The sequence below is a fragment of the Varanus komodoensis genome, unplaced genomic scaffold, assembly GCF_004798865.1.
Source record: "Varanus komodoensis strain SLA01 unplaced genomic scaffold, ASM479886v1 scaffold11, whole genome shotgun sequence".
NCBI classification, from domain to species: Eukaryota; Metazoa; Chordata; class Lepidosauria; order Squamata; family Varanidae; genus Varanus; species Varanus komodoensis.
This window is the reverse complement of record NW_025335317.1, coordinates 27172883-27195116: the sequence shown is the minus strand read 5'-3', so window position 1 is coordinate 27195116 and position 22234 is coordinate 27172883. Positions and strand designations below refer to the sequence as shown.

Genomic DNA, 22234 nt, shown 5'->3' with positions numbered 1-22234 from the left:
TTAGTGGAATCATTTCGTAAACTTTGTGAAACCTTGAAGTAAAACTAAAGTGATTTTTTTCAGGATTGTATTAGACCAGAGTCCTTTGCTTCTGACTAGAATAGTATGTGTAATTGTTTGATTCCAGGCATGGTGGCAGAAAGAGAACTGTATAGAAAATTCAGAAGACTTATTTACGCTTCAGTCTTTTGCTCCACTTGCCCAGAATTACATGTATTAACATGGATCATATTTATAGTTGTATGAGAATTCTCTCCATGTTGCTCTTGAGCTTGAACTCCAGGTTTAGCAGAAAGGTGTCAAGTGGAAGTGGAACAGTGAAATAACAAGTCCTAGGCTCCACCTAACTAGAGCAAGGGGTTAGAGCTTCTTATTTTTGTATTCCAACTGCATCAGCAGCAGGATGCTAAAAGAAGCCTCAGCTAGGAAAAGCAAGGCAAATAATAGTCTCACAATTGTATGGCAATTATGAGTCTCCGTGAGCATATTTGAAGCACAGCGAAGCAACTGTGCAAACTCACTAGATATCCTCCCCTTCTTGAAGCTTAATCCTGTAAGGAGAACAGCAAATCCATCATATGTGAATTTTATCCTCTGATGCTGCACTCTTATTTCATTGTACTACTGTCTTGGGACTCTTTAGTGAAGGATGGTATAGACATGTTTTAAATAAATAAATAAATATTTGGTGTCAAGATGTAATGGGATAGCTAGAGTAGTGCAAGTAACAGTTGCTGTGACTCCACTTGAGTAAAGTAGCAGCTGAAGGGCAAGGAGAAAAGCTAGTACTTGCAAAATGCTTCGAGAACAAGAAAGCAAGAGAGGCACAGTGTTCTATTAATCAGAAAGGAACAGAAGGAAAATAGAACCATGCCGTATGAGCCTAACTGGTTACAGGCTTTGTTTGGGTAATGTAAAGAAGAGGTGGCTAAAGTAGTAAATTGTTAGCTCTTGAAGCCTATAATGCACCATGGTAAACTGCAGTGCCAGTGTGCTTTGAATTCTGTAAACACTAAAGTACATTAAAATAGCATTTCAACTGAGAATTTGTTACTAATTTTAATAGTGTAGGTGAAGGGATACAAGTACTAAATAGGATATCAGTCTATAATGCAGTAGCCCTTTATCAATTTGATATTTAGCATGCTTCAGTCCCCCAGTAGGCACTATTATGCTTCTGAATTCTATCCAGTTCTTCAAAAAAGAAAGAAAGAAAATGCATAGATGTTATATTATAGTGGGGAAATCAACAATGAGGAAGGGAGGGAGTTTGTGCAAATGAGAAGGGCAAAATAACAAATACTCTCTACTCTAAATTGTAAACACGCTTGCAACTAGGAAGCAGGCCTGAAAAGGGCATTTTACTGCATTTATATCCTGTCCTTCTATTAACTTTGAATCAAAGCAGTATATGTATGGTTGTATGTAGTATATTTTATTCTCAAGAACTGTGACAGGTAATGGTAGACTGAGATACAGCAGTGAGCAATAGGCCAAACTAGAACTTAAACCTAGATTTCCTTGGGTGGAATTCAAATAGTCTTCTATTACACCACTTTGACATAGAAGGTAGAAATTAAGTTTAATCTAGTACATATTACAAGGCTAAGCCTAATATAATTTTTGTTTAGTTTTCTTGCTGCTTGCATGAGACCCATATATATCCCTTTTTCTGGCAGTTAAAAGGCAATAGTGGAATTTCTTGTCCTATTGCTCAAATAGTTCTAATCTCTTTCCTTTTAGAATCAAGTTAGTTTTCCCTTGAGATTATACTGTACAGCATGTGTAAAAGATTAAAATTCCACTTTGATGCCATTTTAATGCATTATCTTCGTTTTTTGCAGGGCTGAGCTGGAAGGTCTTTCAGTGTACTTTGACCTGTAAGAAGATAATGTGTAGATCAATAATAGGGGGGAAAGTATTACAATAGTCACAGTAATTCAGTGGTCACAAAATGTGTTTTTAATTAGACTAGTTGTATCCTAAATCTCAAATACATTTTCTCTTATGTAATTATGGCTTAGATTCAATTGTACCTCTGTATAAACTGAAGGTACTTAAGCTTCTGCACATATCCCTGTTTTTTCTGCCTATTGACATATGCTGTAACTTTATCAAAGGTCCCCCAGTCCTCAGGCATATCATTTCAGGAGAGTGCAGTGGGAAGGAAGAAGCCAGAAATCCCTGCTTTTGAGGGAAACTCTGTTAGGATTAGGATCCAAGCCTGTATAATATACTGTTTAGATGCTTTTTCAGTTTTAAATCATTTTAGAAAAGAGGGGAAAGCATGCTATAAACCTAAAATAACCCATAATTGTTAACTGGTATAAAAGTGGCTCTGAACTTGGCATAAAATTCCTTAATTACTAATCCAGCTGTAATGGAGCAGCTAGATGTTGGAATTATTCCCTACATAGTTCTACTTGTGGTCCCAGTTCTGGGCAGAATGAGCGATCAGACGGATAGCGTGCGTTTCATGGCCACTCAGTGCTTCGCAACCCTAATTAGATTGATGCCTCTTGAGGTAAGTCCTGAACGCTTCTCAGTTCTGACAGAAAATATGTATGTTCTGTTTTCTTTAACTCTTGGTTGCTTGAACAAGTGGAACAGTTTTTTTTAAACAATTTTTTTTGAATTGTTATATTGTTGTTATTTATGTATTTATGTATCCTTTGTGAGCCGCCCAGAGGCTTTGTTGTGATGGGGGTGGCATAGAAATGTTTTAAATAAATAAAAAGTAATTGGTAAGACACAAAAAGGGTCTGCTGTGCTTGGAAGTCTAGCAGCTGTTGTTAGTAATGCGAACTGGCATCTCATTTTCTCTGTGGATTTTTTAACGGGTCAGGACTAGTGGAAGTTCTGCAGATACCTAGAGGGATATTCTCAGTCCCTGCCCTTGGGTTCAGTGCTTCTCCTCTACAGCCTGACTCTGCACAGTCCATTAACCTGTTCTCCACCTGGACTGAGCAGCTTCCCAATTTCCACAGAGTATATTTCTCCTGGATTGAATCCAGGCAATACAAAGGGGATGAAGAACATTTCTTTTTAGAACTAACTTCAGTGTCTCTTTAAGGATGCAAAGCATACAGAATTGTAGAGTGCACATTAGTGCACTCTTCAGATGAATGGATGGTTTTGGGTTAGAAAAACGATGTGTCTTGGCATGATTTTGATGGCTGGAATGTGTTTAGAAGGGGCAGAGATGATGAGCTGTGCAGAAAAAGCAACTCCAGGAAGGCTTTTTCCAAATTGGCCCTTTTCAAGGGAACTTTTGCCCTATATTAGGGTTAGGGGTGTGCCCCAGGGTAGGGTTAGAGTTAGAGAAACGAGGTGTCCTGGCATGATTTTGATAATTGGAACGTGTTTAGAATGGGCAGAAATGATGAGCTGTGCAAAAAAACCAATAAAAGAGGGCTTTTTCAAATCGCCCTCTTTTCAGTGGAACTTTCGCCCTATATTAGGGTTAGGGGTGTGCACCTGGGTAGGGTTAGGGTTAGAGAAACAAGGTGTCCTGGCCTGATTTTGATGGTGGGAATGTGTTTAGAATGGGCAGAAATGATGAGCTGTGCAGAAAAAGCTACTCACAGAAGGCTTTTTCAAAATCACCCTCTTTTCAATGGAAGTCTTGCCCTATATTAGGGTTTGGGGTATACACTAGCATAGGGTTAGGTCAGTGCCTCTGAACCTAAGGTGCACGTGCCACTCTGTCGGCATGCGAGGCAAGTCATCCCAGCATTGCCCCTCCAGCCGAACTTCATATAACAGCGCACACTGGGCCCATGCGCATGCTCGGAAAGGAGTTGGGTGCCAGGCGACGATGTTACAAGTGATGACTCATTAGTCGTGACTCATCCGAGCTTTTGCATGGCCTGTCAGTGTGCTGGCAAGAATATATATGCATTTGTTTGGACTGGCTGTGAGTTGTTTTTTCTAACCTAAAACCTCAGTTTTCAGGTTTTATTGTAGTGTTGATACTTTGCGATATATAAGTGGATTTTGGGATGCAGTTTGGACAGTCAGTCTCTAAAAAGTTTGTCATCACGGTTTTAGAGTATAGCCCAGAACGGAGTGACTTTAGTTAAAATTTGTTTAACTTCTAGCACCCATTCTTGAATACTCTTCCAAATAATATTCCTGAATGGGTGAAAGGATTGTGTGGTTTGTATTAGAAATGTACGATAATTTTTTTTATTGGCTTAAACTGAGATTTTTTTTCCTTAGAATGATACTTGAATTGATTACTGAGTTTTTCAGTTATAAATGCCTTATTTCAGTTTTACTTCATTCTTCCTTCTAGAGCTTCTCTAGCTTCTAATAAATCTGCCTTTGTGCATTTGATAACATGGACTGTCTTCCAAGATCCTTCAGTTCAACACTGAATTACTGGGAAACTATCAATAAATAGTCCAGGAAAAACAATTTTTTTCAAATAGTTGAGCCTTCCTTATTGGTGTCAGCTTATGTTTTCTTTCAAAAACATCCAAAAGGGACTATTGCCTGGCTTCTCTATTCAAAATAGTTTGGTTTTCATTTCATTTCATTTCTCTACTGGCCCAATAGCCAAAACTCTCTGGGCAATTTACAGAATATGATATATTGTATAATATATAAACAGCAATAAAAGCACTATTACTATTGTGTTGCCCTGGCCATGAGCAGTAGGTTCTTTTAAGATTTCCAGAGAGTGATATGCCAACTCGAGGTCTACTCAGAAGATTATTTATTACTACAGTAATACCAAACAAGCTAGCTAGACCTATTGCATTTAACAGCAAGCCTCTTATTCTCTACAGTGGGGACTTCTGCAAGATAAGATTCCCATCAGCTGAGTTCAGATAAGAACAGCAGAATCCCCCTCAAAAGTAGTGGGAACCAGAGCACAAAGAAAGTGACAAGTTTTTATAGATTACAAACTTAAGGTATTATAATGCATACATACAGCATTCTATATAATTATATGATCACTAGAATAGTTTTGATACTACTATATTTGGAGATACTAAAATAATAACATACAATGAGCTACTAAGGAGTATTCCTGCCTGAATGGCCAGGATTCCACCTCTGTCTGACATCAGAGCATAGGCTTGAACTGCCTTTCACCTGCACTCAACAATCAAGGCTGCAGATGTGCTGTTTCTCTGTGTGCTTTTTGCCTTCTTAATATCGGAAAGGGAAATTCCTTTATTTCAAGAAAGCAAACATTCAAGGAAAGGCTGACTAAATCTCTGTTGTAGTATTGTAAGCAGCTAGACTTTAATGCACAGCGAAGCAAGCATTTTAAAGAGCTAGAGACACAGGCCTGGCTTTTTTGGGGTTCAGGCCTATTACAACTATACAAAATTTAAAACCATATTTTAAAGAAATGCAGAAATGCTACAGTAGCTTATACAAATTAAAACATTAGACTTGGTATTGAAAGCTGCTGAGAGGTTCCGTAGTATCAATAAGGTCACACCTTCCCTTCCCTTCCCTGGCATGGGTCATCCTATAGGATTATCAAAGCTGTTTGTGTGCCAAAACCAGGCCTGAACCCCGACTGAAATAGATCCAGCCTGTTCTCCAATCTGTTTACTCCTCCAATCCATACTACAACCACTGCCTTCAGTCCTTTTTCCACTCTTGGGCTGCCATCACCTCGGATTCATGAGTGCTTTCCATCATTGTCCATGAACACCACATTGAGTTTAAAACCCTCTGTCCACCCAGTACTGTAAAAAGGATCACTCCTTTCAGGCCCCTCCTTGAAGAAATATCCTCCCTCTTCCAAAAGGAAGCCAGAGAGAGGGCACACCCTGGAACTCCTGGTTTCTATTCCAAGTATTTCACAGTCCCAAAGAAGTTTAGTGACCTTTGGCCCATCCTTGACCTGGAGGGGTCAGTAAATATATCAAACCAAAATGCTTCAGGATGGTTTCACTGCAATCTATTCTACTCCAACTACACAAAAATGTCTGGTTCACTTCAGTGGACCTTAAAGAGGCATACTTTCACATTTCTGTTGAGGAGTCATACAGGCACTTTCTCCACTTCCAAGTAAGAGATGATTTTTTTCAATTTACTGTTCTTCCTTTTTTCCTTGCAATGGCCCCATGTGTATTTACAAATTACATGGCTGTCTTTTGTGTACATCTCAACCACAAAGGGATCCACATATATCCTAACCTAGATGATAGGCTCATTGTTGCCCCATCCCAGCAAGCATCCATAGCAGCTACCAAGTTCATATGCACTCTGATCATCAGACTTTGGTAGGAGGCAGCATATAAACGTAAATGTAAATAAATGTGATCACTTCACCTCTGGTTCCTGTCTGTGTTTGACATCAGGACAGAGCCCCACCCAACCAAGCTTCAAGTTCCCCCTCAATTTGGACAGACCTCAGGTGGTGGACTGATGCGGCCAATACCACGATTGGAGTCATGAATCCACCAGAACCCACATGAACCCACCAGAACCAACCCTGGCGATTACAGCAGATGCCTTACTTTCTTCATTGTGGCCTCTGTGCACCACACATATGGGTGCTGTGCCCACGCAGTGCCTAAGGCCGGAAAGATTAGAAAGCTAATGGTTTTTGGCAGGAAACTCCGCTCCCCTCCTCCTCAATGCTATATATAGAGTGAAGTGTCCACCATTTTCTCAGTCATTTGCGACTGCCTTTCGCTGTGCCTGAAGCCTTTTCTCTCTCACTAGTATTGATCTCCATTGTTCCTTATTCCTTGTTGATCGTTGTTCTATATCTCCAAGTTTTTTCCCCCCGTTAGAGTTCTTCTCATTCACTCTTAACTTTCAAAAAAAAAAAAAAAAAAGATTATCTTTCCCTCTTTACTATCTTCTCTATTCTCATTTCCTCTTTCCTATGGCGCAGCGGGCAGCATTTCCTAAATGTTCCGAGTGCGAGTCAAAAATGTCCCCTGTGGACCCGCACGATCTGTGTCTCCTTTGCTTAGGCGAGGGGCACAGAACTGGTAAGTGTGGCCATTGTCAGGCCTTCACTAAGCAGGCACGTAAGAATCGGGAGAACTGCCTGGGGAAAATGCTCTGGGACCAGGCCCTTATGCAGTCCAACCAACTGGCTGCAAAACCTGTCTCCACCACGCCCATCGGACGATGGTGCTCCAACTACGGAGGCTCAACAACCTCCTTCTCCCCCTCACAAACACAAGGAGAAGAGGAAACATGCTGGCTCTGATAAAGCCTCTAGCCACAAGAAGGCTAAGAAGGATAAGGCAGACAAAACGGCCCACAAGCCCAAGAAACCCGACCACGCTCGACACTGCAATTTGGGTTCGTCAGTGCCCTTGGTCCCGGCGGCCGTGATAGGACCGACCCCAACGGTACTGACCCTGCAGACTGTCATGCAGGTTACTCCACCGGGGTCTCCTAGGCGGGTCATACGCTCGGCACGTTCATCCCCCGAGCAACCCAAGACGCCGTTATGTGAATTGATATCGGATGGGGAGATTCGCGATTATCTGCTGAGAGCTCATTCGCCTACGCCAATGCCTAGGCCTACTGCAGATCCGATTACTTCTCTGCCATGGCACTGACGTCACTCCTCAGACCAACGCATGGAGGAATGGGACCAACCCCGCTATGGCAGTCATCGCATGGGCTGGGAGGATTACCATTCCTACGCATTCTATCTGTCGGCACAGGACCATATGTCTTCTCCGGTTCCGAGAGGGGCTCCGTCTTCTTCCAGGCATACGGAAGCGAGGCACGCCACATCACCAGGAAACTCTTTTCCTCCAGCGGACCACTCCGCTACGAGACTGACTCAGACGAGTCCAAGGTGGATTCTACCTCGCCAGACGTGGCAATCACTGCTCAAGGGCCAGGAACTTCAGAAGAGCCCTCATCACTTTTGGAGAACTGATGGCAAGACTTGTTTGGTTGCTAGAGATCAAGGCACAACACCAGTTGATCCTAGCACCGACAAGTTTTACAACATTGTGAGGGGTGAACAATCGGCTGCCATCATCCTGCCCTTAATAACGACAATTCGCCAGGCTATGGTTCAGCCTTGGGACCTGCTGGCCCAACCACAGCCTACATCATGCCGGTATGAAGCGATGTACTGAGTTCGGGAGCAGGATATACCATTCCTCCTGCACCATCCCAAATTGAACTCGGTAGTAATTGAGTCGTCCCAGGGAAGAGAGTCGAGGGGCCATACAGCTCCTCGTGATAAAGAAGGAAGAAAGATTGATATGCTGGCATGCCGAGTCTATGCAGCCTCTGGACTCGGCCTTCGTATTTCTAATTATGAGGCAACGCTGGCCATATATCAATATTTCATCATGCAGAAGCTGGTTAACATTGCCACTTCTTTGCCAGACCAGCAGAGAGACCTGGCTAAGATGTTTATTAAGGAAGCCATGCAGGTCGCCATACAACAGCTATCTACGGCAAGGCACCACATCAACACCGACTCCAGGGCTCTGGTCAGTGCCATTTCTCTCTGCCGGCATGCATGGCTCCGGAGCTGCAACTTTCCGGAGGAAATGAAACGGCATATTGAAGAGATGCCTTTTGATGGCTCGGGACTATTCCATGCTAGGACAGACCACAAATTGAAGTCTATCCATGAGTCTCAGAAGACAGCTCGATGGATGGAACTTCCAGCCCAACCTAGACGTAAGTAGTCCTGGTCTCTCCCATCTTATAGACAGCAGTTTCCACCTAGACAGCAATTCCAGCCGCGCCAGCAGTGTCAGAAACAACAGCCACAACAACGCTTCCAGCAGGGCCATCGCCGCTTCAATACGAACAAGCATCAGCACTGACGGGCCCGGCGAACCTCTCCTCTCCTGTGATACCCACCCTTCCCTCTCCCATTTGGGGACCTGCTGGAAAGCCGACTCCCCATTTGGGAGTCCATCACATCTGATCGGTGAGTTTTATCCATCATCCAGCTTGAATACAGAATAGAATTCAACATCATTTCTCCACCGGGTCCAATCCGATTTACACCACGCTCGCCGGTCCTAGTAGACAAAGTCCTCCAACTACTTCTTAAAGGAGTGATTCGACAGCTCTCTTGCTCTGAGGGACTTCACTTATTCTGTTCAAGATATTTTACTGTCCCTAAATGGGATGGTGGTCTCTGTCCAATCCTGGACTTACGGGACATTAATAGGTTTATTAAACCTAGGAAGTTTCGAATGACTACTCTTCAAAATATCCTTCCGTTGCTGAGGAGAGAGGATTGGTTCGCCTCCCTGGACTTAAGAGATGCCTACTTTCATATTTCTATCCATCCCTGTCATAGGCATCTCCTATGCTTCACTGTCGGTTCCGACATATTTGAATTTAATGTCCTTCCATTTGGATTAGACACCACTCCACAGGTCTTCACTAAATGCATGGCCCCAGTGTGTGCGCACCTCCAGCTTCAGGGTATTCAAGTATACCCTTACGTGGACGACTGGTTAATAGTTTCCCAGATCTGGAAAGGTCTGCTCTCGGCCATGGACACAACTTGTACTTTGCTGGACGATTTAGGACTGTGTATTAATCGTCAAAAATCGTCCCTTGTCCCCTCGCAGGTGATTGACTTCATTGGAGCTCGTCTCAACTCCACCCTAGTGAGGGCATTTCTTCCTCTAGCTTGTCAAGACAATCTTTACTCATTGATCCACCGAATTCGACAAGACAGGACTGTCCCGGCTCTTTCAATTCAAAAGCTCTTGGGTCATATGGCTGCTTTGGTGGCCATTGTTCCTTATGCCAGACTTCGACTACGACCTCTTCAGCTATGGTTCAAAAGGATGTTTCGTCCACAACAGGACTCGCCCAACAAACCGTTCTATACACATTAGCATGGTGGACAATACCAGGCAATCTGAATGTAGGTGTTCCATTCCGACTGCCTCATCCAACCCTGACTCTTTATACTGATGCATCCCTGATCGGTTGAGGTACGGTATGTGCAGGACTTCGAACACAGGGCACTTGGGATCAACAGTAATCAGCTAGGCACATCAACTATCTTGAGCTACTGGCGATCTTCAAACTCATTGATCCTTCAAGGATACTGTCCAATGACACGTGGTTCAGACTGCATCAGACAATGTGGTTGCTGTGTTCTATGTGAACAAACAGGGCGGGACAAAGTCCACCGCCCTAGCTCAGCTGTCGATGAAGATTTGGGACTGGTGCATCCCTAGGGATATAACTCTTCTGGTGGTTCATCTAGCCGGTACCGACAACAAGGAAGCTGACGTGTTGAGCAGGCAAATGTCAACGACTCACGAGTGGGAGTTAGATCGACAGATTTGCAATCAGCTTTTCCAGAATTGGGGACATCCAGACATGGACTTGTTCGCTACCCACGAGAACAGGGTATGCGAAACGTTCTGCTCCAGAGCGGGCAGCGGACCAGGGTCAGCAGGGGACACCCTTATGGTCCCGTGGTCCAACATCAACTTTTACACCTTTCCTCCGATTCCACTTTTAACAAAAGTCATATCGAAGATTATCCACGACAATGCCACGGGAATCTTAATAACACCCTGGTGGCCCCATCAAGCATGGTTCTCCATCCTCCTCCGACTGTCTGACACTTTTCTCCGTCTACCATCGATACCTCATTTGATAACACAGAAAGACAGAGCTGTTCGTCACTCGGACTTGACTTCTTTGAGCCTCACAGCTTGGCGAATCCGATGACCCACGCTACCGATTTGATACCGATGATTACTCCTGCACTTGGAACTTCCACTTACGGAACCGAGACATCATTCACTTACTCAGATCCGATAGAATTTGCCTTGGGATTGAGCACTCTCAATCCAGATATTCAGCGAATTCTCGAATCTGCTCTAAGATCCTATGTGGCAAAGTGGCGTCGATTCTCGTCTTTTGTAAAATCCCATTCATTTGCCCCTGCATTGACTTCTATCAAGAATATACTACAGTTTCTTTTAGAGCTACATCATTCGGGACTTAAACCTTCATCCATAAAGGTTTACACAGCTGCGATCTCCCATTACCACGGTGCGGTGCAAGGCTCATCAGTTTTTTCATGACCAATTATTAGAAGGTTCATCAAAGGACTGCAGAATCTTCATCCAACAATTCGTCCTGTTATGCCTACTTGGAGTCTCTCAGTTGTACTTCAAGCACTTACCAGAGCTCCGTTTAAATCTCTGGCGACTATTGACTTACGTCTCGTGTCCTGGAAAACAGCCTTTCTTGTAGCTGTCACTTCGGCTCAGAGAGCTAGTGAACTTTGTGCTCTTCGAGTAGATCCTCCATACTTGAACTTCCACAAAGAGAAGGTGGTTCTTCGAACAGATCCGACATTTTGCCTAAAGTAGCCACTCCGTTCCATGTTAATCAGGACATTGTTTTACCTGCCTTCTTTTCATCACCATCGAACCCGATTGAAAGATCCCTGCATACCCTCGATGTGAGATGTTGCTTAGCATTCTACAGATCGTGTACAGAGACTTTTCGATGGTCTAACCGACTCTTCGTGAAATATTCTGAGCAGGACAAGGGCTCTCCTGTAACATCGCAGAGACTTTCAAAATTGATTGTGCAAACTATTGTGCTGGCATATCAATTTGCCAAAATGGACTTACCCGTTGTTCTGAGGGGTCACTCCACGAGAGCAGTAGCAACTTCCTCTGCCTTTGCCGTGGGAATCCCAATCCAGGATATCCGTAAAGCTGCAACTTGGGCTGCTCCGTGCACTTTTGCCAAGCATTATCGCCTTGATGTGCGTGCCAGACTGGATTGCTCCTTCAGTAGGGCAGTCCTCTCCGCCATCCTTCGATGACAAAACTGCCCTCCTCTGAGTCTGGTAAGCTTGTTAATCACCCATATGTGTGATGCACAGAGGCCATGACGAAGAAAGGCAGGTTGCTTACCTGTAACTGTCGTTCTTCGAGTGGCCATCTGTGCATTCACACAACCCACCCGTCGGCCCCGCTCGGTGTCAGTGAGTGGATCTTCTTTCGGTACCATGTCTCATTTTGATTGTCATGGTCCCTAACAAAGCCATTGTAATATGTATCTCTTCCGAGAGGGGGCGAACATTCGGTCTTGTAAAGACTGAGAAAATGGTGGCAACTCCGCTCTATATATAGCATTGAGGGGGAGGGGAGCGGAGTGTCCCGCCAAAAACCGTTAGCTTTCTAATCTTTCCGGCCTTAGGCACTGTGCAGACGCAGCACCCATATGTGTGAATGCACAGGTGGCCACTCGAAGAACGACAGTTACAGGTAAGCAACCTGCCTTTCAGAATGGGGACCTTACTGTGTCCCTTCCAAGATTCAGGGAAAGTGGGGCCCGCACAAACACTTACGCCATATAAACTTTCAAGAGCTCCTCACAGTACAGAAATTGTTCTGAGCTTTTCAGACTCCAAGATAGACATCTCCCAGTTATTATGGACAATATCACTGTTCTCACATGCATCAGCCGACAAGGGAGAACAAGATCTCTGCCTTTTGCTATTCTTGCCACCAAGATAGGAAGATGGTGTGTTGTCCAGTGTACCACCCTGCTAGCAATCCATTCTGCAAGAACCAACAACATCCTTGCAGATGCTCTGAGTTGCACTTTGACACAGTGCCATGAATGAGAACTCCACCCCACAATACTGCACTCCCTGTGGAACCAATGGGGTCACCCTCACATAGACCTATTTGCAACAAAGGATAATTCCATTTGCTAACTTTTTTGCTCCAGAGCCAGCGTGGGCAGAGGATTGATGGGGGGAGATGTCTTCTTCTTACAATGGAGCAAAGATTTATTCGACCTGTGCCCACCTTTCCCTCTCATTCTAATAGTTTTAGCAAAGATCTGTCAAGATCAAACAGATTCAATCCTCATTACTCCCTGGTGACGCAGGCAGCATTGGTTTCCCCATCTTTTCAACTTCTCCAGTCTAACCTACTACTGGCTCCCCCTCCTGCCCGGCCTCATCTTCCAGGATCAAGTTCTCCATCTGATTATACACACATTCTTCCTCATAGCATGGAGGATTATGCCATGTCCAATACAATTATTGATCTTTCTCTGGACATTCAACTGGTCCTCAGCTCTTCATTTGAAGCCTGCTACGCACAAATCAAACAACTCAGAGTGGACTGCATTCTCTGAATTTGCAAGCACAACACAGTTTTCCATCAGACGAAACCTCCACCAGCCAGATACTCTTATTTCTCAACTCCTTATACAAGCAGGGCCTCAAACCCTTTTCTGTCAGGGTCTATGCAGCTGCCATTTCTGCTTTCCATACTCTGCTCCAAGGCTACTCTGTATTTTCTCATGCCCCCATTCAGGGGTTCCTTATAGACCTTGTTAATCTTGTACCTCCTCTCTGACAACCCATGCCAACATGGAGCCTTTCAGTGGTCCTTCATGCACTTACACAAAAACCCGTTTAACCCATGGCTTCTGCGGACCTCTGTCTCATTTCTTTTGAGACAACATTTTTGGTGACTGTCAGTTCAGCTCATTGAGCCAGAGACTTAGCTGTCCTCAGGATCGATCCACCTTATCTCACCTTCCACAAATATAAAGTGGTATTCCACCCTCATCCAACTTTCCTACTGAAAGTCATCTCTACATTAACAAACCTATTATACTTGTGACCTTCCTCCAGTTGCCTTCCAATCTGGTTGAGCTAGCCTTCCACTCCTTAGACATTAACAGGACTCTAGCCTTTTATAAATCCATAACACAGTCTATTCCTAAGTCACAAAGACTTTTCATTGCCTGTAGGGGCACTTCTCCAGGCTCACCTATCTTCTCTCAGAGACTTGCTAAGTGGATATCTCATACAATCCACCTAGAGTATGATCTCACTGACCTCCCACTCACTGGCCTGATCTGTGCACATTCCACTAGAGCAACAGCAACCTCCATAGCCATGTATGCTGGTGTGTCTCTTCTATGCTGAGCAACAACACCCTCCTCCAAGAGGTAAGCTCACCAGTTGCTCATGTGTTATGCACAGAGACCATGCTGAAGAAAGGCAGGTTGCCTGCCTGTAACTGTTATTCTGTACCTGTAACTGATCTTTTTCTTCTCTTTTACCATTTTTTGCTTCAGGCTGGCATTCCAGACCCACCAGATATGTCTGAAGATTTAATCAAAATTAAAGCCAAGGAGCGTCATTTTCTGGAGCAATTATTAGATGGGAAAAAACTAGAAAACTATAAAATTCCAGTACCAATTAAAGCAGAACTCAGAAAATATCAGCAGGTAAGTTATTACAAGAAACTTTCAGTTTCCCGTGCACTCACATGCATGCACAGGTACACCCATCTTTCTCTTCAAATGTGAGACTTTTTTCTCTAGATTGATTTGGATAGTTTATCTGGTCATTATTTTAAAAAGCTGTATGTGACCTGATAATCATAGGATCAAAAAGTATCCAGTTTGTAGACTTCTGTGTGCTATTTCCAGCCCTGATATGAGAATCTATTTTCTGATTAAATACTGATCTGAAATAAAGTTGCTAAAATTATATTACTTCTACTAATTACCAAATTGCCAAGGTTAATTAAAAATGAACAAGCAGGGTTGAAAATAAATTTCTGTGTTCTAGCCCCAATACTTGTTTCTAGCACTGAAAGCATTTTAAGGAAAAATACATGATAGCATGACCTTTGAAATACTCTTCAAATTTCTGGTTTGATAGTTGGCATATTTGTGTGGTGGTTTACTACAAACATTAAAGTTTTGATTGGCAGAAGATGACTAAGATTTTTCTTCTAGTGGAATCTCTCTCTCCTGAGAGGTGTTCCACTGGCAAGACAGGTGTAGTTGGTAGGGAAAACTTAATGGCAGTGCCCCAGAGATCAGATTCTCTCCAAAGGTTGGTATGAGTGGCTTCTTCTGTTACCATTTGTTTTAGACAGGCTGCTAACACATTTTTATTCCTGTTTCTGATCTCTGCATGACACATATGGGCTTCGCTCCTGTGCATGGCCTAAAACTGGAGAAAGCTGCTAAAGCTAAGTGTTCCCAAGAGACTGTGGGAGGAGTTCCCACCCATTCCCTTAGTATCTTTTCAGCCACCATCAACTAGGAGCATAGCTATTGACACTCACCTTACAGACAGAAGTGCAGAACAGTGACAGGAACTTGACCGATTTGAGCTTTTCCCAGTAAAGCCACTGGAACATGTGATTTCTGACCCCGGGCTTGAGCACATAAAGGCAGATGGTTCCTGGCGTTGCCTGACAGAGGTTGAGAGGCAGCAGTGGCAGACTCAGGGTCTCTGCCTCTATTGTGGCTGGGAGGGCCATTTTGCTGCCACCTGCCCATCTAAGAAAATTCTCCAAGGAAATGGACATTCCCAGGCACATTAGGGGGAAACTATCTGGGGACTGCAACATCTAACCCCCACTTCCTCATCCCAGTCTGGTTCCTGCTGCCCCATGGGAAACTCCTTCAGGTGATGGCCATGATAGACTCTGGGACCGCTTCCAAGTTTATTAACTGGGACTTCACCAGGGAACATTGCATCCCCTTTCAAGCAAAGACCATCCCAGTCATTGTGGAGGGCCTCGATACCCAGTTGGTATCTGGCCCTGTCACCCATCAAACCTGCCCTCTGGTTGTGCTGGCTGCCCCAGGGCATCAGGAGGTGATGACTTATGACCTGATTGCAACCCCGCACTACCTCATGATCCTGGGCATTTTCTGACTCATGAAATACGACCCCACCAGTACATGGAGGCAACAGACCCTTTGACTCCCCACATTGCAAGGGAGTGTGGTTTTGGGCCTCAGCAGTATTTTTGGATGGCAGGGGACTACAGAACCCTTTAGGCCCAGAGATGTTTCAGCCAGCACGCTTGCTTGAGCTGAAGGTCAGATTCTTGCTTGAGCTTATGCTCTGGACCCATCTTTCTGCCCATTCCTGCTGCCATCCACAGCCCAGCCCTCGCACCCAGCACCATCACCCTGACTTACAAGAGTTCTGACCTCCAGCTCACCTTAAGACCCAGGGCCCACTTTGCTTGAGCCTTAGCCACCAAGATGGCCCTCCTTGTCAGAGTCCCACTCCAGGACATCTACAGAGCTGCCATGTGGTTGACCCACTCAATCTTTGTCAAGCACTGCAGACTCGACATCCTAGCGAGAGCAGACTATGCCTTCAGCAGGGTTGTCCTCTCTTCTAACCACCCATGATTCTTGATGTAGTAAGCTAGCTGGTCGCCCATATGTGTGATGCACAGAGAGACAGCAAAGAAGAAAGGCAGGTTGCTTACATGTAAATGTCGTTCTTCAAGTGGTCATCTGTGCCTTCACTCAACCCATTCTGTGGCCCCACTTGCTGTTGTCCTCCTTAAACAACAATTGTTTCCTTTTCTGTAGATGCTTGGGGCCCAAAAGGGTTGGTGGTCACCCCTCTCCCACCCCTTGGTCCAGAGACCCTTTGCCATCTTCAAAGGAACTGAGGAATGGGCAGGAAACTTTCCCACAGCCTCCCGCTCACAACTCTGAACTCTTAGCTTTTTCCTAGTTCTAAGCTCTGCACAAGTGTGAAGCCCATATGTCTGAATGCACAAATGACCACTTGAAAAGCAATAGTTACAAATAAGCAACCTGCCTTTCTACTGGGCTTCTATTGTTGAATTCACCCCCCCCCCCCGGCATCCCTTTATGCTTTTAATACTTCCTTTAAATTTTAAAGATATTTAAATGGTTGTATGTGACTCATTAGAGTCCTTCAATGGACCAAGACTGGTATATGGAGAAGCTAAACTACATTCCTGTCTCCCTCCTCTAAATATATTTTTTTTCCTTTCTGTTTACAGGAAGGTGTAAATTGGTTGGCTTTTCTCAATAAATACAAGCTTCATGGTATCCTTTGTGATGATATGGGCTTAGGAAAAACCCTGCAATCCATCTGTATTCTCGCAGGAGATCACTGTCTCAGGTAACCTAAGCAATGATTGCTGATTAATCTTATTTTGGGATTTTCACATTACAGAAGATATGACAGGGGTGGCCAGAAGAGTCACATACAGTAAATATCGGTTGTTCGAGAGCTGCAAGTGGGTGCCCACAGGCAGTGGTTGTGGTTGGCGAGTGGTAAGTGGGCATGGGCGAGCAGCAAGAAGGTGCCTGCCGGTGCCCTGGGTGGTGAGCAACAAGCTGCAAAATAAATTCAAAGAGCTGCATGTGGCTCCAAGCTTTGGTTTGGCCACCTCTGAGATACAACCTTTCATATAATGTGGTTTTATTTTCCAAAGGGCCCAAGAATATGCAAGAACTAAAATGGCTGATTGTGTTCCTCTCCCATCCTTGGTGGTTTGCCCTCCTACCCTTACAGGCCATTGGGTAGATGAAGTGGGTAAATTTTGTTCCAAAGAATATTTGAATCCTTTGCATTACACTGGCCCTCCCACAGAAAGGGCAAGGTAAGGAATATATTGTAGAAGCCTATTTACTGTCTGGCTTGAAATCATTTTTCCCTTTTCTGGGATTATTCAGAAAATAATGTCATAATTCATTAATCTAAACAATATTTCTATAAAGTTGTGTTTGTTTCACCATTGTAATTAAAGACCTAATTTGTTTATACTTTGTCCTCAAGGCTACAACACCATGTTAAAAGACACAACTTAATTGTAGCTTCCTATGATGTTGTGAGAAATGACATTGATTTCTTTAGGTGAGAACAATCGTGCTTTCTTTTCCTTTTAATATTTCTATTTCTCTTAATCTGTCCTGTTAAAGTTGATTAGTTGTACTTTCTCTCTTAGAAATATTAAATTTAACTACTGCATTCTTGATGAAGGCCATGTCATAAAAAATGGAAAAACAAAACTGTCAAAAGCAATAAAGCAATTGACTGCCAATTATAGGATTATACTCTCTGGGACACCAATTCAGGTAATTCATGTCTTTCTTGAAAGTGGAAAGGGACTAGTGGAAAATTCTTAAAACACGTGAAAAGAAAAGAGAGAGAAAAAAAAAACAGTTGGCAGTTCTTTCCAGATGCATGTAGCATCACAGCCACACTCCATAAGAATCTGTGCCGATTCTGGAACTGCTGAATGGGCATGTATGGGAAGCAAAACTGCAGTGTCTGAGGGCCCACTTGATAGTGAAATGTTGTGAAGGAAATTGATTGCACATGTTGAGTTTATGCTTCCTAGATTTTTCATGAGAAGGTCTAAAGTCATACATGCAAGAACCTCAGTCAGGTTTGGAGATGAGAGAAGTACCTGCAGATAATCATGATGCTACTTAGTTATAACATGGTGAATTTATATGAACAATTGAAGTTTGTTGTAATTACTGTTTTCCTAACTAATGCTTATCCTATGTTCAGAACAACGTCTTAGAACTGTGGTCACTGTTTGACTTCCTTATGCCAGGATTTTTGGGTACTGAGCGCCAATTTGCAGCTCGATATGGCAAACCCATATTAGCAAGTAGGGATGCCAGGAGCTCCAGTCGAGAACAGGAGGCAGGTAAGAAACAAATTATCCTTGCTTGATAAAATATTGTTATTCTTGGGAAGCTTCATGCATTCTGCTGTTCACGTGCTAGTAAATGACACATTTACTATCCATTTTAATACTTTCACCAATCCACATACCTTTCCTCTTGTGGGCATTTGCAGGTGTGCTTGCAATGGAAGCATTGCACAGGCAAGTCCTGCCATTTTTGTTGAGAAGAATGAAAGAAGATGTGCTACAAGATCTTCCACCAAAAATTATTCAAGACTATTACTGCATCCTCAGTCCTCTACAGGCAAGTTCCCTGATTTGTATTACACTGGCATTAGTAAGCAATAATAGAGCTAATTTTGAATGTTCTCAGATCCCAAACTTGTTCTAAATAGGGATTTTAAATGTTCTAAATGGGGAAAACAAAGTATGTTCAGACTCAAAACATTGTTAGATCCAGCTTGTTGTCTCCCACAAATGGAAGGATTCCTTCCGTCTGTTGCAAACTTCTGAACAGCAAGAACATTTTCATGGAGCACAGTCTTCATTGATTTCCCTCAAGTATCTGCACTGGATGGTTGGTGCAACATCTAAAACAGTGGTCCCAAACCATCTGGGAAGTGATGGCCATTAAAGTGCCCAATGCCTAAAGAGGGGCACATCTTAAATCAGTTGTAACAAAATTATTGATCTCCCAGTTTAGATCAAAAGTAAACATTCAGAGGTAGATGAAGAAATGTTAACTTGAATGCAATCCATTTTGGAACAATATTTTACTGTAAAATCCTTTTATCTAGCTACACATGCCTACCTAGTCAATGTGGCTGTTTTCCGTTAGCCAGGGCATTAATGTCTAAGTCAAGGTTTGTGGCAGACACCCTTAAAATTCCATGCAAATGTTCGTCTGTAAGTTTTGACCTACACTTGGATTTCACAATTTTCATCTTGGAAATTAGTCCCATCTGACTAAAGTCACTTGCAGCCTCTGGTGCTACTTCAAATGGATTCTGAAACATTGCTATTTCCTTTCCATGCTCATGGCAATCAGTGACTCTGTTCTGGAATTCCACCTGCAATAGGCTCAGTGCTTTGATGTGGCTTTCAGCATTGAATTGTAAATCCCTGTCCTTCTCAAATTTTAGTTCATTGCAGCATGAGACATTTGAAAGGTTACTTTCACTAACTTGCTTCACAAAAATGTTAGTTTTGCTTCAGAAGCTTTCAGTTCAGAATACATGCCACACACAAGTTTTCCTTTCCCAAAATGGCAGGCCTTTTACTCTCCTTTTCCCACATTTCATTTCATTTGGCAAAAGCAGGCCAGACATCTCCTGTACCCGTCCACACAGCTGCTTTATCTTCCTTGCACACATATGTAGCCTTCAACATGGCAATGCCTGGAGAGGGGAAGTGAGAAAGCGGAGTGGTATGGGTACCTGAGCTCTGATGGCTAGCAAATCACCCAGAATGTCCAAAATGCTAGTACGGAGGATAAGACCAAGAGGGGGCTGACAGAAGGAACCATGGAGACCAGAAGAAACAGGTTGCTGTTGTCTTTTTTGTAAGAAAGGGATGGGGAAAACAGCAGTAGATGGTGCCCCTTGAAGCAGGAGGAACAGCGTGGGTCTCAGGGAAAATGCCTTGAGGGTGACAGCAGTAAACAAGCTGATTGGAGGCAGCAATCCATGGATGTACAGGTAGTGCTTGTTAGCTGGACTGCTATTTAAAATTGTTTGAATATCCTAGAAGAATCCAAATGATATGGCAGTTCTTCTGTTGTGAGTCAAAAACGTCTGCCCACCTTGGACAAAAGTTGCTGGGCAGCATGCCTTCTTCAAGTAGCATTTGCCTTGCTTTGTACTGATGCTGAGAAAGAAGCTCGTGGTGGCTCTATATTCCTTGTAAAATAGAAAATGAGTGTCTTAATTCTGAAATGGCAGCATATAGAAGGGTGCAGTAGTACTCATGGCTGATCAGGTTAATGTAGGAGTAGACTTCCTTTTGAAAGGATACGTGTTGTTGAACTACCTACTCATGAGAAAATTTTAAGTTAACAGTGATTTCATAAGAAATGCTATAATAATAATAATAATAATAATAATAATAATAATATAATAATAATAATAATAATAATAATAAGCATATATTCCTTCTGTTTTCATAGGTTCAGCTTTATGAAGATTTTGCCAAATCACGTGCCAAATGTGATGTGGAAGAAACTGTTTCAGCAGCTTCACTCACTGAGGAGACTGAAAAGCCAAAGCTTAAAGCTACAGGACATGTATTTCAGGTTGACATTTCTTTGTGTTTTGTTATTCCTTGGCAACAAACATTTACCAGACTAGAAATTTTATGTAATTCTTTCAGGTGCAGTTAAAACATGGTCAGACTCCAAAGCATACTGGGACTGTTTGTTTCAATGTTATAGTTAAATTGATCCAAATATGTATCATACCTCTGATTTGAATTTCCAGAGTGAATATATATGATATATAAAGTTAAAATTGAATGTATTCTTTAAAAATGTATATCGCTTTTAAAAGAGAATGCAAAATGTTCTTGTAGGTTTAAAACCAAATAATCTTTCTCTGTGTGTTTCTAGTTCCAGGCTAGAGCACTCAGCATTTGCAGAGCGTTTGCCAGGAATCAGGCCATACACACTGTGCAAGCAGCATCTCTTCCATGCTGCATGTATTGACAGTTGTGCTGCTGCACGTGACATGGAAGAAGGTTGCCAGTTGTGCAATCTTCTTCTGAATTCCACTTGCTCTGTAAGGCCAGTCTGAGCACACAAGGAAGTCTGTGAATGCTAGAGGGACAGATTCTGCTATGATTTATCCCAACTCTGGTCAGCAAACCCACCCAAGCACAGACCAATGTGTGCATTGGAATGCAGTTATCCTTTAGACTTTTAACTTCACTGAATTCTATTATGCAGCTGCTAAAATATATATTTTAGGATGAAATACATACAGAAATGTATATTGTTAAGAAAAGGCATTTGTTTTTTGTTTGTACCCTGTCCTATATCCAGTCAGGATCTAAAGACAGCTTGCAGAGGATAAAACAGTACAGCTAAATTCACAACACTTGAATCCTAAACGTGCTCTTGTTCTCCCTCTTATATATATGCAGTAAAAAACATTCAACCATTAAAATGCTGAGTAAAAGAAAAGGTCTTGGCCTGGTACTGAAAAATATAAAGTGTCAGTTTAGAAAAAACAACTTGCAGCCAGTCGAAGCAAATGTATATATATCCTTGGCAACACACTGACTGGCCATGTGAAAGCTTGGATGAGTTGCGACTAATGAGTCGCGGCTTGTGACATCATCGCCTGGCGCCACTACTCCTTTCTGAGCATGCGCATGACCCCTATGTGTGCTGTTATCCGATGCTCAGCTGCTGGGGCGATGCTGGGGCAACTTGGCTTGCATGCTGACAGAGAGGGCTCTGCATGCCCACTGTGGCACGTGTGCCATAGGTTCGCCACCACTGCCCTAACCAATCAAGGGCTTCATACATAAGTGCCAATGCCTTAAATTGGCCCCAAACTTCAATCAGCAACCAATGGAGATGGTAAAGGACTGTTTTATATATATTTTATTAAGAAATCTTATTTTTTATTCATTTCACTTTAGAAATACATATTTAGATATATTTATGTTATGAGAAAATACAATCCAAAGTACACATTTAAATATGATTTTTCTGCAGGGTTTGTTTGGTTTTTTTTGGCAAAACAATGCAAAAAAAGAAGGTGGAAGAGACTTAAAGGTGAACGCATTTCAAAAAGCTA

At 43.0% G+C, this 22234-nt stretch overlaps 1 protein-coding gene across 3 annotated transcripts in view; it reads left to right on the top strand.

Moving 5' to 3' along the window:
• Positions 1-22234, top strand: part of BTAF1 (B-TFIID TATA-box binding protein associated factor 1) — a 95557-nt gene that overhangs the window by 61772 nt on the left and 11551 nt on the right. For all 3 annotated transcript variants that reach the window (XM_044420697.1, XM_044420696.1, XM_044420695.1), the window contains exons 25-33: positions 2376-2524; positions 14074-14226; positions 16794-16915; positions 17232-17399; positions 17576-17653; positions 17745-17874; positions 18317-18458; positions 18611-18741; positions 20602-20727. In XM_044420697.1, coding sequence (XP_044276632.1) covers positions 2376-2524; positions 14074-14226; positions 16794-16915; positions 17232-17399; positions 17576-17653; positions 17745-17874; positions 18317-18458; positions 18611-18741; positions 20602-20727 — 1199 coding nt within the window. The remainder of the gene's footprint in view (positions 1-2375; positions 2525-14073; positions 14227-16793; positions 16916-17231; positions 17400-17575; positions 17654-17744; positions 17875-18316; positions 18459-18610; positions 18742-20601; positions 20728-22234) is intronic.